General features: G+C 38.7%; 1 protein-coding gene across 6 annotated transcripts in view; it reads right to left on the bottom strand.

Annotated features, from left to right (window-relative positions):
- Positions 1–20496, bottom strand: part of LOC137262300 (oxysterol-binding protein-related protein 8-like) — a 128053-nt gene that overhangs the window by 31926 nt on the left and 75631 nt on the right. Inside the window, exon 2 of one of the 6 annotated variants that reach the window (XM_067800119.1) lies at positions 11175–11383. The exons of 3 other annotated variants lie outside the window; for them this stretch is intronic. In XM_067800119.1, coding sequence (XP_067656220.1) covers positions 11175–11274 — 100 coding nt within the window. In that variant the 5' untranslated portion in view covers positions 11275–11383. Of the gene's footprint in view, positions 1–6910; positions 7106–8665; positions 8746–11174; positions 11384–20496 lie in introns of those variants that run through there. 2 more of the 6 variants (XM_067800124.1, XM_067800122.1) reach the window with 2 other exon arrangements.

Raw genomic sequence — 20496 nt, 5'->3', positions numbered from 1 at the left:
GTCTGATGGTATTGGAGCTCTTGCAGCTTGACAATTATTTGGTCGCTGTGTCTTTAAAGTGAAGGCAATACTTTCTCAAAATATGTTTATTTTATTTCCATCTATGTGAACACAGAAATGCAGTTTGATAATACATGATTTGAATTTTTTTAGGAAAAATGTGGGGACAGATTTCCGCCCATAACCCTTGTTTTCAAAATCATTCTATGTCTAGTAATAAAAGGTTTTAGAGAAAGCCTACACCAAGCCTAACCCTAATCCTAACCCTAAACCTAACATAATGTTACATCTAAACCCTAAACCTAAACCCTAACCCCTAGAAATAATCATTACAAATAGATTACATTTCAAGCGGGTTTACAGATGGAACTCTTGCCAAATGTGGTATATATTTCAAAACAAACATTGCCTATAAAAATAAAAAATTGTATGTATATATATTCATGTGTTGTAGCTGTATTATAATGAACCTGATCAGGCTACATCAGAGCATGCCTACGCAGGCTACCCTTGAGATGCAGTGAGTGAGGATGATTTTATGCCGCTTTTAGCAATAGTCCAATAATAATAAAGCAGAAACACAAGAAATAGGCTTTAAACATCGTAACCATGTGGGGAATCAAACCTGGATCTTCAGAATGACCAACAGATGCTTTAACCATCTGACTACCCTACTGCCCTTGAGATTCAAGAAGGCTAACAATCCTTCTTGGAACTTTTTGGAGAAAAGTATTGTGTAAGCTACTGGTTACTGCTAAAGGATTACATGAGCACTCGTACACATGCATGCTCAAGGCATGTGAAAACTCTTCCCTTCCACCACTAATGAGGAAATGATCAAATTTCCACATGTGATGACAATATTTACAGCATCCACTTGAGTCAACTTGACATGGCATATTCATGCTTAATGTTCGTGAGTTTGGTTTTATGCCACCTTCAGCAACATTCCAGCAATGTTAATTGGCTTCACACAATGTTCCCATGTAGGGAATCGAACCCAAATCTTTAGCGTGATAAGCGGACACTTTAAACACGGACCTACCCGACCGCACCCCACTTCTAAGGAAATACACACTATATTGACAAAATATTGGACAGGCAGCAAGAACAACTTGTTTGCTAGTACCATGCATATTAGCTTAAAGTGGTGTCTTAAATTGGTTGGTTGGTTGGGTAGTCTGGAACAGATAATCAAATGATCAACAACATGAACATCAATCTACGCAACTGGGATATGGTGAAATGTGCCATCCAAGTAAGCGATCCTGACCACCTACCCTTTTAGTCGACTTTTATGATGAGCATGGGTTGCTGAAGACCAATTCTAACCTTGATCTTCAGGGTTGATCTTCACTTGCATAAATAATAAACAAGATCTCAGTATGAGAATAAGGCAGAGACTGATATGCTGTCCACATATTACTGCAGATGTTGGTGAATACATTTCCCAATAAAATAAAATAAAAACAAAAAATAACAAAAAAAAAAAAAGAAAAAAAGTCACAGATTTTCTGGCACTATACATAATGGTAAATATTCATGTGGATACATAGGCAGGTATGCTCAAGCCGAAACTGCAATTTATGAACTAGCCTGAACTAACTCTTCATATACAAAAAAAATGGAATCAAATTTCAGTTATTGGAATTTTCATAAAATGATAAAATACCACAGCGATTGTTAACCTTGCGATACCAAAGCTTTGCTACAAAATATTGGAAACGTGATTGAAAACTGTATCAGGAACATCATGGGCTCATGCGGAATAATTTATATCTAGGTTACTGTAGTCATGATGGGAAACACTGCTGGTGAATAATCTCTGTATAGCATACCAACCGCCCATTTCCCTGACCCTTAACAAGTCAAGCCTTAATTGAATGCCACAATATCTACAATTACTGGTCGTGATTATATAAGTTTATCAAAGGAGAAATCTGGCCAATCAGCTGGTTAAATGCCACCATTAATCAAAACGCATGTCTAAAGCTCTTACTGTCAACTACAATACTCTTGACAACCTAACAGACTACTGGATTTGTTCCACAAATGTTGGCACTCTAAGATTCACAAATAGAGGAATATTTATTCCTGGAACAGTCTATCGCCTTACAGCATCTATTTGACTATCTGTTACGCCCTACTAAATATAGCAGTCGTTAGGAAGACATGTCACACCATGTGTTAGGGCCAAGACTAGTTATTTCCACATGTCATGTGTTGATGTGGCTATAGCAAACACACTACCAGCTGATGGAGTCATCATGCTCCATAAAGCTTCACTAGCTGTGCGGTTCACATGGCATTATGGCTCTACTATCCTTGTTTGTCATACAGACTTGGAAGTAAACATATCCAAAAATGCTGATGTAAGGCTAGAAAATGTGGCAAGTCTTCACTTCCACAGCTTGAAGTCATTAGGGAACCTCCTTTCCATTATTTTTTAAAAATTTTTTTTAACTATTAACTTTTTTTCTGAAAAACATGTTCATTTACGAGACTACTCGTTTGTTTACCACCACCCTAATCACTCCATCCCTGCAATGCTAAAGCCGTTGGTTAAGCAAGTCTAGATGTCCTCAGGAATCTCACAACTCGCTGGGGCTCCTTTTCAGTTTAAACTGGCCCATTTGACACAACCACACTACCTAACCTCTGAGACTAAGCATCTGTCCGAGTCCACTAAGTCCAATGCACCACTTACTAAGTTGTGTGGCTGTCTCCAAGTGACTCCACTGATAAGCTGGCTCTCAGACAAGTGGTGTCAATGGCTAATTTATCTTTGTTTCTCATATACATTCAAGTAATAACACCCAGTGACTATACTGGGGTCCATGGCAGTCTGTCTCATAGGAGTGAGTGAGTGAGTGAGTGAGTTTAGTTTTACGCCACACTCAGCAATATTCCAGCTATATGGCGGCGGTCTGTAAATAATGGAGTCTGGACCAGACAATCCAGTGATCAACAACATGAGCATCGATCTGCGCAATTGGGAACCGATGACATGTGTCAACCAAGTCAGCGAGCCTGACTACCCGATCCCGTTAGTCGCCTCTTACGACAAGCTGAGTCGCCTTTTATGGCAAGCATGGGTTGCTGAAGGCCTATTCTACCCCGGGACCTTCACGGGTCTGTCTGTCTCATAGGAAGTACAAGACATGTCACATCAGTGCCTCCAGCTTCCCACTGGGAGACATTGAGGACACGCAGGAGGAAGACATCAGTGCCTCCAGCTTCCCACTGGGAGACATTGAGGACACGCAGGAGGAAGCCTCCAGGTTTCCATAGGGAGACATTGAGGAAGGACTGGATACCATTGCTTCAGATTCAACTCAGGGAGGCAAGCAGGACCTATACTTCTAAACTCTTCTTCAGAAAAATGAATTGTGATTACCATGAACAAAATTAGTGAGGTAGTAGATACTGTTCCACATCTCAGTCAATGTCACAGTAATACTGACTGGTCAACATTGTTTGCTCTCATAGTCCCTGAACCACATTATTTTCCCTACTGCCTAGCTCTCCCTGTTATACTAAAGCCATAAATTCAGCAAGTCTAGATTTCTTCAGGAATCTAGCAACTCCTTGGGGCTCCTTTTCAGTGATTAAACAGGTGTATTTGTTACTATAAAAATTACACTGAGACTAATCTTCAATCCAGGTCCATTAGGCTCCACTGGCTGTGTGGCTTATCTTCAAGTGGCTCCATGATGGAGATAAGTCATCGACAGCAGGTCACCATATAGTTAATCTGGCCTTGCGGCTCCTGAGGGCTGACAGCTTGGCAGGTAGTATGATCCTTCACTCTTCTGAATTCTCTGCTGTAGTGCCTTCTAGGCACTTCTAGAGGAGAATGTACAGCTTCATGATTCCTCCACCTTCATACTGACAAAATTGTTCCATTACTCCAAGAATGGCCACATGAGGATGCTGATTCCTCTGCAGTAGCTCATATACAAATGACTCAATAGATCCATGGATCCATGATTCTAAAGGCTCCAGAGTCCTCCACTTTTGCTGGATCTTGTACCATGTAGCACCAGTACACTTCTGAAACGGTGCATCCTAACAAGTCTATGACATTGGCACGTTCGCTCTTACAATGACTCAACTGGGTTTATATATATTCATATTTGTCACAAGTGTGCATGCAACATGTCAAAAGAAACAAAATTTTACTGTTAAATCCCCAGGCAAAAAAGACACCGTTTAATTACATGCATCATGAAACATTAGCTAAATTAATAGTAAGCTTCAGTCTGCATCTGTATTCCCAGAAGGTTCAAAACATCTGTGCAATTTCCAACAACAAAATGATCATAAGAGCATATTCTGAAAAAGACATTTACAGAACAAACAAATGATACTGCAGATAAATCAATATGCACAAAGCATTTAAACATTTCCATAACTTTTTCAGTGCATACATACCAGGCAAACTGTACATAATTTAGAATGGCTAGTACCCACATCACTTCAGCCATACAATGACCCAACCATCCATCCATCTGTCTATGTCCATGTTCAGCCATCCATGTGCACATCCACTTATCATATCCATCCCTCTAAATTCATCCATCCATGCATATATCCATCTTTCCAATCCATCCATGCATACATTATTTCCATCCATCCTTTCCATCGATGCATACATACATCTTTTTCATCATCCATCCATCCATACATCTTTCCATCAATTCATATACATGCATCATACATCTGTCCTATTCAACCATCCACACATACATGCTTTCCATCCACCCACCCATCCATCCACCCACCCATCCATACATACTTTCCAGCCATCCATCCACTTTCCAGCCACACATGCTTTCCATCCACCCTTTCGAACTCCATCAACGCATGTATTCATCCACCCATCCATCCATACATACATGCTTTCCAGTCATCCACCCTTTCCATCCACACATACATTCATCCATTAATCCATCCATCCTACATGCCTTCCAGTCATCCACCCTTTCCATCCACACATGCATTCATCCACCCATCCATCCATCCATACATGCTTTCAATCCATCCATCCTTTCCATCCACACATGCATTCATCCACCCATCCATCCATCCATGCTTTCAATCCATCCATCCTTTCCATCCACACATGCATTCATCCACCCATCCATATGCTTTCCATCCATCCACCCTTTCCATCCACACATGCATCCATCCATCCTTAACCATGCATGCATACATCCTTCACCCATTCATATATATATATATATACATACATAATTACAACCTTTACATCCATCAATCCATCTTTTCCATCCATACATGCTTTCAGTCCATCCACCCTTTCCATCCACACATGCATTCATCCACCCATCCATCCATCCATCCATGCTTTCAGTCCATCCATCCTTTCCATCCACACATGCATTCATCCACCCATCCATCCATCCATGCTTTCAATCCATCCATCCTTTCCATCCACACATGCATTCATCCACCCATCCATATGCTTTCCATCCATCCACCCTTTCCATCCACACATGCATCCATCCATCCGTCCTTAACCATGCATGCATACATCCTTCACCCATTCATATTTATATATACATACATAATTACAACCTTTACATCCATCCATCCATCCTTTCCATCCATGCATACATTCTTTCATACCATCCACAGGATGGATTCATTAATCCATCCATCTTTTCCATCCATGCATTCATATGTCCCTTCAAAAAGTTTGAGGAATGTAAATGTACATACATTTAACTTCCTTTCTCTCTGGCATTAATAAGGCAATATCAGCTTCCATGATGGAAGCAATTTTCTGGGAGCTTTATGCACAACCTTTAGTTGTTGCGTAACATTGTAAATGAACGCCCCAATTATTTATATCAGTTTATTCCTGGCAGTCTTGGAGTGAGAACATCTGGTTTAAGGAGCTTTACATTTGGGCAGCAGGCTATCTCAGTTCCTGGAACCAAAGCATTGACTGGGAGGATTTCACACACATAAAGTTCCCCTCAGAGGTCAGGGATAGAAGCATACCAGATTTCCTCTAATGCATCCGTGGACACCCAACACACTGGCCTTTAATTGATGCCTGGTGATGCTCAAAGCCAAAAAATGGAACCCAGGCTGGAGCGTCTAATAGAGGAAATATGGTATTTCTTCTTACTTTTAACATAGGCACTTCTATGGATGTTTATGCAGCAGTTTGAATATTTTTAAAGGAAAAAAAAAGTAATGGATAATTTCCAATTCTGTTCGTTCAACAAGTTCCTGCATTAATCCTTAGTTCAATGGCTGTCCTGTTTAACTGTGTGAAATCACTTACTAATCTTTCAATATAAACACTCTACACATTTGATTTAATGGCATGGGCTTGTTCATATAGTGCATGAAATTGAATAGTTGCATGTCAGCATAATTAACTTATTCCTATACACGCACAAGAGAACTGATTATATTACAAATCAATATATCAGGAAATATTGGACTTGGTATTTCATGATATACTGTTGATATACTGATACTGTTTATGAATGACACCCGCATCCAGACCCTGTTGGTCTTCGTCACAATCTTAGGGTTATCCTTACCCAGAATCTGGAAGAACACAGAGCCCCGAAGTTTAAGGTAGTTAAGAAAAGGTTAATGATCACTGTGACTTATCCATCAGTTAGTAACTGCCAAGAGCAGGGATAAGCTACAATAGTACATACGACATGACACATCAGTCCAGCCAGATCACATATAGTACTCTGCATGTCCTTGAAATAGGATCTCACAAACTATAAACATCACTCTAAAAGTTTTCAAACAAAGTAACAAGGGACAAACAGCATGCTTTCAACAGACACCTAAATTCCATCCAAAGCTACATCACTGAAAGTACAAAAAAAACCCGAGCATTCCAGAACAAACAAACCTTCCTTCCAGGGATATCCCAAGCTTCAACTGTGAGACGGACAGTGAGAAAATTGGTCGTTGTTGGTGTCAGTGTCCCGAGGGAAAGGTAGATTTATGTTGACAGTACTACACGTTCAGCCACAGTCTTAAAGTTGCTGCATGAGAACCCATTTACTTATCCTATATCTCGGAGTGGGATACCCTCACCATCGTTGCTAATCTCTTGGCAGGTTGCCTAGATACCGCAGTGTCTGTAGTCTACAGAAGCTGTTGGGATAAACTAGTCTCCATCCATTGCACTTTCCACAAGTTTCTATCACCTCTTTGCACTTATATTTGTGTCAATGTGGTTGATCCTTAGTCCTGGATTTAATTTTAGAATAAATGTGCAATCATTGTGAGAAAGAATGCTATCTCATACACCTTGTGCATTCAGGTGTTGTTAATCTACAGAGATATTCACCCGGATGGATTGTTTCCTGGAGGAGAAACACGGTGTAATGTTTATCACAAGGAAAAACATTTATTTTTTCCTGTACTGTATTCTCACACATATGGTTACCTGAGTTACCATGTGTATATAGTCATATGTGTGTGACCATGCAAAGAAGTGTTTGTTTGTTGTTTAACACCGCCTTCATCAATATTCACACTGTGTGATCACAGTCAGTCAATAATCACGTCTAGACCAGATATCTATTGACTGACATTATGAGCATCAATGTATACAAGTGGAATATGAAAGCATGCATCAAGTAAGTCAACGAGATTGATTCTTCAATCTTGTTTAACAAGCATGGGCCGTTGGAGGGGAAATTAAAATGGATGTTCATGTCCGGGCACCTTGATCTTGATGGTACCTGCTGGATTTAGTGATTCTTGCATGTCTGATCTCAGACAGTTCATCAATTACTTATCCTATGGCCAATAAGTTAAGAAAATGAAATAAAAGTAACAAATACATGTATAAAAACCTTACCATGTGAATATGAGTCAAATATGACATTTGCCATTATTGATTATTATTTCAGTCATAAATGTCATGGGAGACAGTGAGGGTTCCATCATGGTGATGCTGGAATTAAAATGATACTTTTTTGAAGGGTTCCACTGGACTTTGTGAAAATAAGTCGGCCCATAAGTTCTGATTCAGTTAAATGTAAAAAGTCACTGTAATTGTGTCATTTCAATTCATTAATACATCAGTTCTCCATGCAAACCAGTAAACTTGAAAGCTGGATTTCCTGAACGCTATCACAACTGCAAGAACAGTCCAGATTCATTTGTCCTATAACCCTTTACATAACTCACAAACTATGCTATCATCCAAAACAGACTTCCTGTTACTTGAAATGGCTACATCCACGTTAAACTGTGAGATTGAGAGTCCCACTGACAAACAATTTGGTTGCAAAAAATAACCGTTTTTCATCATTTGAGGTGGTGAAATTTTATTAATGCAATTTTCATTAAGTGAGTCACGGTGGGTCTTACACTTTTTCATTTTAGTCAAGCCGCAGAGGCATACTGAAAGTTCTTCATGACATTTCAATATAAACCATGCCTTGGCACACAAATTAAGCACTTTTTCAATCCCAATGAGTGAGTGAGTGAGTGAGTGAGTGAGTGAGTGAGTGAGTGAGTGAGTGAGTGAGTGAGTGAGTGAGTGAGTGAGTGAGTGAGTGAGTGAGTGAGTGAGTGAGTGAGTGAGTGAGTTTGGTTTGCTTTTAGCAATACTACAGCAACATGGGGGCACCAAAAATGTGGTTCATACCTTGTACCCATTTGTGGAAACGAACCCAGACCCTCAGCGTGGTGAGCGAACACGTTAATCATGAGGCTACCTCACCATCCCTGTGATATGTAGAAAATGACATCAGAGCAAATGATAACGTGTTTACTTAGCCAGCCAGAAATATTACTTGACCTTGAATAAAACAGATGAGTAGGTGGACACTGCACACCCACAGTAATCCATTAATCAAGTGAGAATAGATCTTTTGACACATTGTTTAATACTAAAGTGCTGATGTTCTGCTGATGTTTCTGTCTTGAAAACAAGCACTGAAAACTCTCAGCATCACTTGGCTTATCAAATGATACTGTATGCAGAGATGATAGATCACTGAGAGGAGCTTTTGCATACTTAATGACCCACCCATCATTGTTACTCAAATGACATCAGACGGCATTGTTTCGAGGGTGAATTCTAAAGGTAGGATGTTGTATGGAATTAAATTATTCAGCAGCAACTGTCAGTGAGTTTAAAGTTTCATTACGCTGTCAATGCGATTTTATTACACTGTGGATCACACCAATGAATGCACATTTGCACGTAACACAGATTATTGTCGGAATCGCAAATGAAAATTACTGAGGTTTAAAATGTTACAAGTATTCAATAAGATATTAAAATCTCTAATGTGTAATACCAATTTCCTGAAACTTGTGAACAGCTTATGTTTCTCATTTATGTTCATCTGCCATATATTTGCCAGAAATAGTCACTCGTTTCATAAAATAAAGACAACATGGAGGGCTTGTCCAGTATTATATATATATATTGGCTGTCATATTTGAAGTGAATCACTGAGGTTTTATACTGCTTTTTAATAATATTCCAGCATGGACATGGGCATCTGGAGTGAGTGAGTGAGTGAGTGAGTGAGTGAGTGAGTGAGTGAGTGAGTGAGTGAGTGAGTGAGTGAGTGAGTGAGTGAGTGAGTGAGTGAGTGAGTGAGTGAGTGAGTGAGTGAGTGAGTGAGTGAGTGAGTGAGTGAGTGAGGTTTTACACAGCTTTTACAGGTTTCGTAAAAAATTTTTAAAAATACAAAGCTTTCCCAAGGTTTTTCCAAGGCTTTCCTGAGCAAAATTAAGGCCAGTAGGACAAGCAATTATATAAGTAAACCTAATGAAAATAATAACAAATAAGACTTCTGAGCACTGTTAGGTTTAATTTGAAAGTCTGATTTCAGGTAGTGTCGGCTTATCTATGTTATTACACAAACATTTCTGAACGTTACACTAACAGAAGTAAGACCAAACTTGCATTAAATCAGATACACGCAACAGAACAAACAACCACTACAAAAGCAGTGAAATTCAATGCTTTTTCCTGGCTTTCACGTCGCTTTCCAGACTTTTTAAGGCTAAATGACTAAATTCCAAGCTTTCTTAAAATTGTGCCAACCCTGTTTTAGCAGTATTCAAGCAATATCATGGAGTGGGACGCCAGAAATGCACATCACACATTGTACCCAGGTGAAGAATGGAACCCAGGTTTTCTGTGTGACAAGTGAAGGCCTTAACCCACTAACCTACCCCGCCATCCTATTCGAAATGATGGCATACATACAAAATGTAAATACTCATCCAATACAAAAGAACATGTTATATTTATTTTAATCTCACAAACAGCTAAAACAAGACTAGATGGAATGTCTCAAAAGTACAACAAAAATAATGCAAAGATACCTTTAAGAAAGGCATATCATCACTGCAAGTTAGTGTGCAAGCATCAAGCACAATTTCACATTTTACCACAGTTTAAAGCACCTTTTCAAAAGCAGAATTTATTTGTCAGTTGTTCAACAATTAGCATAACCTCCATAATATGCTACTACATGTATCTGTTTGCCTGATGCACTGATATATGTAAACAAAATAACTCTGAAACCATTAAATACTGGCAAGGTCGATTACGGACAGACGACAGATGGTGGACGGACAGACAGACAAGGCAACGGCTATATCCCCCCCGCATTACATGCCGGGGGGGGATAAAAAGTAACTGTGCAACCATTACACACTGGCAAGGTCAGGTCATTGACAGCATTCACTCTCCATTATGCTGTATAACTGTTCATAAATCTCACATCATGATATATTCCATACAACTATATTCATGTTATATTCATAAGCAACATTTTGGTAAAAAATATCAATTAGATTATTCAGACACTTTGATAATGAGAACTAATGAGTTGAGTTGGTCATTATGTCACATATTCCAGCCATAGATTATGTGACGTGATTAAGTCTGCATTCATAGACATTTAAAGTCCATGGTTTACAAGTGTTTTATTTGAAACCATATATATTCATTACCTTATTATTAAAAAAAAGCCCAAAACAGAAAACATCACAGCACCAAATTCAAACGCAAGCACTGGTTGCGCAACTAATCAGAGCATATGTGAGATCAAGCACAAAATCACTTTATGGTAAAAACAAGCATATTAAAATAAAATTGCTCTGAATGTTTAAAAGAGTAGGACACTCACCATTTTGTATTTTCTTGTCCCTTTTCAGTAAGCTTAACTTCTCACTGAAGGACTTAGCTCGATTCAGTCTAAATGACTTTGCTGTCCAAGAGCTGGTCATTTCAAACGTGAGTGGAGGTCATTTCAAGATGACCAGGAGTCACAATGGGGCTCCAGCAAGACATGTCACATCAAGAGAAACACTCTGCCATCACTTCTTCATAATGTTCCTTAAAAGGAAATATCCATCCATGCAATATTCTGAGACAACATTTCTTAGAACTCAAGAAGGAAATTACTTCTTTGAACATAAGAAAATATTTCCTTGAAAGTAATTTTGATTGGTATAATTATTGCAGTTCATGCATGAAACTTAGATCCTACAGCAAACTTATTTTGAAATATACTATTTCATTCTCTCCATAAATCACAAATTCACATTGTTTACATCTTTGCATATAAATTCTAATAATAATGCTGAAAAATTAATTGATTATGTTCTTATCAATCTGACAAATCATTTCAAAGACTAATAAATTCTCCATCCACAAATTTCAAGCCAGTGTCACTCTAAGACAAGATAAGCATAAATAACAATGAGTATGCCTTACAAGTTACTTTTGAACACAACAACAGACAGAACACTAAAATTGTCTTCCCGACATATGCAACATCCATAAATCTGTGTGCAAGACAAGCATTCTAAGCATTCTTCAGAATATGAACTTATTGATGAGAAATGTTCACTTCTCAGTACAGATGTTCACATTCAGCCATTATCGATCCCTAAATCAAAATTCTTTGTTACACAAACTCTCTCATACCTAAAATGAAGTACATTATGTAAAATCTGCTAGACGTAGTCCCTTTCACTATAAGAAATGTTCATGGGTAATTGGCAATCTTTACATGGCAGTATCAAGTAAGGGCATGACAGTTAACTGCAATATTTCAAAATGACAAAACTTATGACATACATAGTGGATGGTAAACGACCTTCCGTGTAATACCATTTTTATTAAACCAGTTAATGATTTGGCATCCATTGAGCGAAAGCGAGTTTAATACTAAATCTTTAACGATTCTAATAGAAATGGTATGTCACAGAAGCGAGTTTAGTATTCTGTTTAATACTTGCCAACATAAATTGAAAGAAACTGCGGCGAAATTGCCTACAGTGTGAGGACTCTCAGCTTTCAAGTCAAGCAAGGTCTAGTAAAATTACGACAGCAACATTAGCATTGTGACGTCACAACCATTTTAACGCATTACACTAGTGTAATACTGCAGTATCTTCAATGGGCGAGTAATAAATCAGCCAGAATCAACAAGTTCCTACCTTGAGAAGCGTACCATGATCATACACATACCGAAATTGATCACTCCTGGCTATGTACATCATGAAATATAATCCTGCTGATGTAAACAGTCTTTCCCTATCCAGCTGTTACCTAGTGTAAAACACAAGTAACCCCACGTAATGTGATACGCAGAATGGAAATCTACGACTCCATTGAGGCACTGCTGGGCGAATGTCAATCGAACATGCTAACCCAAATCAGGATCTTCATTTCATGTCAGAACTGTAATCAACGAAATGTGATCTGTAACTTTGATATACACAAAACAGATCTCCAGAAACCTTGAGATGAACTTAATGATTGCCAGATATAACAAAGAGTGTCAGATTTATTAGAATGTTTGATACATGTCTCCATGATTGTTGGTAACAACATGCAAAACTTGTTTATACGTTATGAAAACAATCTTATATTCCCATTAACTCGGCAGTCAAAACTAGAAACAGCTGGAGCCAAATATGAACACATAAATAGTATTTGCTAATCAATCAAAACGTCTGTGTGTACTGCTTGTATGCATGAACACACCAAATGATAACAGATATTTGTGACACTGTCACTTGGATATTTGAGAGACATTATCAGTGTGACCTCTGTAATGTATCTTGTGGGTATGTGTGATTAACCTGAGAAGAAAAATAGTTTTGTTGGGTGTATACAACAGTTCTCATCATACCAGTTAACAAACATGTTTGTCAACTTGAAAATGATAACGAAAACAATTCATGAACGGTAATCTGGTTTCATCATTAATTTACAAAGCTGCATATTAAAATCCTGCTAAAACTGCTCTTCCGCAACCATAAAAGTCCACTAACTGTATCTGAGGTCAGGTTCCCAGCTTTGTCAGGTCAAGGCTGATGTATTTATGATCACAGAATTGTTTGGTCCAGATTTGATTATGTACTGACATCAAAATTCTTAGACTAACAGCTAGTCTCTGAAATGAACATATTTTACTGAAAAATCATTCATAAGGAAAAAAAAAACATAATGAAATAGAGCCCTGAGACTTTCTTCATTTTCAGAAGCTATGGAAATCTAGAATTGCCACATTTTCTGCCACATTGTGCAAGTCACACATAATGATTTTATCTCTGAAGTTGAAGTGCATGAACTACAACCAACATAAATCTCCTTTGTTTGCTCTTAATGACTCACCTCACAGCAAATAACACCAAACTGTAATTAAAACATGCACACCCTGAACAAGTCCACTACTATATCAGAAATTATTATCAGCGACCGACCTGGAAATGAATCATAGCCACAGACCACTCTGACCTCTCCAGTTATGAAAAAGGTGAAATTGACATGTATTAATGTCACGTCAGTGTGTCAAGTGAGATGGATGGCATTGTGACCCATGAGGATCAGGAACGGTCAGTTGGAATATCTTCATCACCCACTTCATCACTGTTCATTAGACGCAGCCATTTTAACGATGATGAATGAGGACCAAACTACAAGTCGAGCAGCTCTTTTTGATCACAAGGTCTCCTACAGTGAACACACTGATGTCTTATGTCAAACCATAACAACCCTAAATAAATTTGAGCACATTTCAATTTTTGAGGAGAAAGGTTTAATATCAGGAATGTAAACATTTCTGCAATGTTTTAGCTCTTCGATATCATTTCTTCTCAGTAACAGTCAGACAGAATGACAAACAGGCCATTTTGCTCAACGGTTTGCTTAAAGTATTATGTAACTGTATGTTAATATAAATCATTAACTTCATCTCATGAAATGTAACCTGTATCATGATTATGACAGGGGATTAATCTTAGTCAAGTGTTCTTAGCTGACAAACTTTTCGATAGGAAGTGATGCATCAGTCATAGTTATACTCCACATAAAACTTTCTGAAAGTATAGATTCTTTCAAGAAAAATCTTCAGACTTTTTTCTTCACTAAAGCCTTCCAGTGACTCCTTTCTCCTCGTACTTAAGTTTCCCAGCGCCATGAGCATGCATTCATGGGTGGACACTGGCGCTTTATAAATATCCCTATTATTATTATTTATTTTATTCTGGAAACTATAGAAATTTTGTAAAACTGCTTTGACATAATGAGTGTGAGTGAGTGAGTGAGTTTAGTTTTACGCTGCACTCAGCAATATTACAGCTATATGGCGGCAGTCTGTAAATAATCGAGTCTGGACCAGACAATCCAGTGATCAACAACATGAGCATCGATCTGCGCAATTGGGAACCGATGACATAATGCCAACCAAGTCAGCAAGCCTGACGACCCAATCCTGTTAGTTGCCTCTTACGACAAGCATAGTCGCCTTTTATGGCAAGCATAGATTGCTGAAGACCTATTCTACCTCAGGACCTTCACAGGTATTTGAAATAATGAATGAGTTGGGTTTCATGCAACTCTGAACAATGCTTCAGCTGTATTTGTGTGTTGCTAATACAGCATACAGCAACATTCTTGCTGTAAATAATCAAGTCTGGACCAGACAATCTAGTGATTAACAGCATGTTCATTGATCTATATAAGTGGGATACGATGACGTGTCATTCAGTGAGCCTTACCACGTGACCGAGTTAGTCGCCTCATATGACACACAAGGTTTGCTGAAAACCAATTCCAATTAGCCTGGGAGGAAGTTGATACAACTAAAGATGATCTTAAGACAAGTGTTTCTATGGTTGATAACTTCTTTGCAGTTAAGAATCATGGTGTTTCGAAGTTTCACCTGATGAAGAAGCAAGAACATACTTCGAAATGTCGTGACTCTTCACAATAAAGAAGTTGTCATCCATAAAAACTTGTCTTTATGTGTATAACTTCTAAATGCCCTTCAAAGACTCTAAGTATGATCTCCATGGCGTTCTCAAACCAGACAGGGGAGGTAACTGACTACAGCAGACCAGCATCGAACTTCGCCAAACTTTGCTGGAAATAAGAGATAGTTTTTGCTTCTGAATTAAACTGGGCATCCAAATCCCACCATGATTCAACAAGACAGAAGACAGTTACAGGAAGGGAGATAAGTCAATGTATACTCCCCACAAATTTTCCTACTCTAAAAATACACAAGCCATTTCCTTCGCTTTGTAAAGACACATCCATCTTTCCTAATCCTCATGAAACAAAGATAACAAAGGACTGAATATGTGCCACTTTGGACAATATTTTTGCAGTATCCAAAAGGATGCCAGCATTTAATGACTTCACACCGTGTATCAATGTGGGGAATCGATTCTGGCTTTGCAGCATGATGAGCTAATGATTTAACCACAAGGCTACCCTGCTACCCTTCAAAGAAAACCTTATTTCTACACATTCCTGTAATATCTGAAATTGTTTAAAATGTCTCCACTGTGATCTACATCCATCACAATTTCAAATTGACATATGTCTGTTTGAAATAAGGAGACTTTGAGTCGTAACACACATGATAAACTGAGCATTTAAAGAGATGCTTGCCATTTAAAGATAACATTTTTAAGTTCATTTCCCAGCTCTTAAAAGTCAAGAAAATCTTCAATATTGATCCACCAATACAGACTGTGAGTACAGGTAAAGAGTTCAAGTTACAATCACATTTTTATTATCTTCCTTCAGCCTTAGTGGCTGCAATAATGTATGTAAAAGCTACGTGTGAAGTCTACCTTATTTGCCCATGAGTGAGCGAGTTTCACGCCGCTTTTACCAATATCCGAGGTCCAGCATAACCATGGTGGGGGACACCAGAAATGGGCTTCAAATGTTGTATACATGTGGGGAATCGTACCCCAGAGGTCTTCTGTGTGACGAGTGAACACTTTTGATACTAGACTATGCTATCTTCCCCGGCTCACTTAATGGTCAACTTACTAACATATGCCATGTCACCCAATAAATGTGATGTGCAATAACATAGTGTAAAACCAAAAAAACATAATACAGGACAAAAAAGGTACCGCTACTTTCTCACCCAGATAGAAACATCCAACATTACGAGGTTCTGCGGAATGCGTACAGGATCAAATCGTCCATCGTTATCAAGTTCTGCGGAATGTGTACAGGATCATTACAGGGAACACCTCTGAAACAATGGACTTAATGCACCCTAGAGGTTTGGTTGAAAGTTTATTGCTGTGCTCATTAAGCCGTACATCAATATAAAGATACATATATCCTAACGACTATCAGTGACGCTATGTACACTACCTATACAATCCTGACACACACCAAAGCCATGCTACATTAAACAGGGGACTCATCATCTCAAATCACCTGACCAGTGGTGTGGTTGAATGAATGGAACACTTATTTAATCCTGCTGTCTGTCTCAAGGGACACTGCATTGAATCCTGATGTAAAACATGGATGCAACCATCACTTTTGTCATCAATCTGGACATAAATACCAAAAAAGTAATGTCATCATAAATTCTCAACGAAGAACAAAGCCTTTACCATATTTAACATAAAGGGTAGCAAGGGTGTTTAAAACGTTTCAAATGTCAGAAAATTACCCATGCCAATATTTTTTACATGGTGAGTGAGTGAATGAATGAGATAGTGAGTGAGAATATATTTTTGTTGAATTTTGTTTTATGCCGCTTTCATCAATATTCCAACAATATCACACAGCGACACAACAGAAATGGGCCTCATACACTCTACCCATGTCAGGATTTGAACATGGGTTGTCAGTGTGACAAGCAAACACGACAACTACTAGGCTACCCCCATGAGTGAGTGAGTGAGTGAGTGAGTGAGTGAGTGAGTGAGTGAGTGAGTGAGTGAGTGAGTGAGTGAGTGAGTGTTCCAGACATGTCAAAACTGATTACACCATGAAAGGGATTTAAACTGAACTTGCACCTTGAGTGAACTTAAAGGGATACATTATTTATGAAATAATACTGAGTAAATGTAAAGTGTTTCCTGAAGACACACAGATGTTTTCAACTATACCAGGTGCAGAGTGTTGTCTTGGTGTATGCTCTTTCACACAGGAAGGATATTTCAGAGAGTCTGGAATAAACATTGTCAACATTGCAACAAATGCAAGTGTGTTTATGACACTGAGACAATGAGGATTACTTCGGAGGACATTAACATGTCTGAGCACAGGAGCAGTGGTAATCGTTATCACCCTTATAAATGTTGTCTTTTAGTGATCATAAAAATATCTGTATCGACAAGTTTCTCTACAAATCAATATCCACCTGTAAAATCCTCCCAAAACGAAAACGTGGCCCAACCAAATGGTTGACACAGTAATGAAATGCAGCACTAAATATAAAATACCAGAGCCATAAACCTTCTAGACATTAGACTTCATTACTGTCTGAGGAGTTAATGACGAAGACAGTCAAGGCTGACTATGGGTGCTGCTGACCTCAACTGATGAGGCTAGGAAATGGCAGGTGTGAAGATTCCCAAATTCCTGATAATAATGATCTGGCATCATCAGAAACAAAAATCCACATCAGAGATACTACTAACTTGTAGTCTGAGCTATGCATGGCAATACAACATGGTGAGAGACACAAAATGTACTGAAGACTACTGCTTCTTCATAGGACGAGGGTTTGTTGGTTGATGGTTGGTGTTTAATGCTGCTCTCTGCAAGATTCAATCTGTATGGTGGCAGTCTGTAAATAATCACATCTGGACCAAACAATCCAGTGATCAGCACCATGATCTACACAACTGGGGTAAGATGACAAGTCAAGGAAGTCTGCAAGTCTGACCAGTGACCACTCAGTCTCGTAAGTCACCTCTTGCGACAAGCATCAGTTACTGAGTCCAATTCTAACCCAGATCTTCATGGGTTCCTATAAGAGGACACGCAGGAGGAAGATCAGTGCCTCCAGCTTCCCACTGGGAGACATTGAGGACACGCAGGAGGAAGACATCAGTGCCTCCAGCTTCCCACTGGGAGACATTGAGGACATGCAGGAGGAAGCCTCCAGGTTTCCATAGGGAGACATTGAGGAAGGACTGAATACCATTGCTTCAGATTCAACTCAGGGAGACAAGCAGGACCAATACTTCCAAACTCTTCTTCAGAAAAAAGAATTGTGATTACCATGAACAAAATTAGTGAGGTAGTAGATACTGTTCCACATCCTAGTCAACATCACAGTAGTATTGACTGGTCAACATTGTTTTCTCTCATAGTCCCTGAACCACATTATTTTCCCTACTGCCTAGCCCTCCCTTATATGCTAAAGCCATAACTTCAGCAAGTCTAGATTTCCTCAGGTCTAAATATCCCATCTGTCAGGGGTGCCTTTTCAATTAAATGGGTGTATTTGTTACTATCAAAATTATACATTCAGAAACTAAGCATTAGTCTAGCCTCAGACTTATGTGATCTGGTGGTTGGAATAGTTGATGCATATTTGTGGTTATTTTCCAGTTGTGGAAATCAATGCTCATGATGTCAATCACTGGGTGGCGAGATGATAGCTAAACAACAAAGTTATGAATAACCTACAGGGCATGAATACACCAAACATCACTGAACAGTCTTTCCCAAGTAGATGAAAACTGTTTTACACTACAGTAATACTACAGTTATACCACAGTAATCACTACAGTTATACCACAGTAATCACTACAGTTATACCACAGTAATCACTACAGTTATAGTCTTTTTTGGTTACAATCCATTCAGCAACATTGCAGATATACAGTGAATGAGTGAGTTGAGTTTTACACTGCACCCAGCAATGTTCCAGCTACAGGGCAGCAGTCTGTAAATAATCGAGTCTGGACCAGACAATCCAGTGATCAACAACATGAGCATCGATCTGCGCAATCGGAAACCGATGACATGTGTCAACAAAGTCAGTGAGTCTGATCACCCGATCCCGTTAGTTGCCCCTTACAACAAGCATAGTCGCCTTTTATGACAAACATAGTTGCCTTTTAGGTGAGGATATATAAATTCTGTACAAGCATTTAAAGGGAAGTAACCCTGCAACATGATGAATCAACATTGGAAATAATTCTGTTAGAAAACTAAACATAATAGGTACTAAAGGTCATGAAAATGATATGCCTAAAAGAAACTACCACTCTTTGTCCGGTCACATATTACACAAATGGAAGATTTATCACACAACTCCAAGGTGGCATCTCTCTGCTTATATTGATATTCATAAGCACCTAAATCTACACTCCCATTAAACCTGACCTTTAACGCAAGTCAATTAAACACTTGCATTCTCCATTTTGTATTCAGACAATAACAGCCTAATGACCCCTTAACATGAAGCCTGTAGAGAAACTGACATCTCGGCCATCAGCCTATGATGATGAGACTGTATTTCAGTCAGCCAGACTGTTCTTGTCATGAGGAAATTGCTGACTATCCTCACCCTGATTACTGACAATTTACATGGTAAGGGGCCGATATGAAAAAGGACTATGTAAGAGAGATAGGGGCTTTGATGTCATTGACAATTCTGATGTACTACGATTGGACCAGTTTTTGATGGCCGTCTCCTTTCTCAATGACATTTAGATTAAACAGATATCATCTTAAAGAACTGTTTTTGAAGAGTAGGCATCAATGTTGGTGATGATTTAGCCGCATCTGACACAATCAATAAGATGTCACTTTCACTGTAGACAGAATCGACAACTGACTTAGATGTCTCGACTTAATGTCAAGAAGTTGCCTTGGCACTTCAGCATGCGAATGAAATGTTTCTACAGATCAAGTGTCACAAAGTGATCTCTACACTTATAATGCTATAGCAAGTCTATGCTAAAGTACAGGAGTTAGTCACAGAGCTAAGATTACTTTGTGAAGTGGGGCCGAGGGGACCTTTGATAAATGTACATACAACACAAAAAGAAAATAAGAATGAATGTGTTTAATTTTACACCATTTTTGCAATATTCATAGCACCGGACACCAGAAATGGGCTTCACATGTTGTAATCATGTGGGGTACAGTGTGGTACAATCTAAGTACCCACTAATACAGACACCACATGCATGCTCGTATGCGTGAATACA

The sequence above is a fragment of the Haliotis asinina genome, chromosome 14, assembly GCF_037392515.1.
Source record: "Haliotis asinina isolate JCU_RB_2024 chromosome 14, JCU_Hal_asi_v2, whole genome shotgun sequence".
In the NCBI taxonomy this organism is placed as follows: domain Eukaryota; kingdom Metazoa; phylum Mollusca; class Gastropoda; order Lepetellida; family Haliotidae; genus Haliotis; species Haliotis asinina.
The sequence above is the reverse complement of the archived record's forward strand: the minus strand, read 5'-3'. Positions and strand labels throughout refer to the sequence as shown.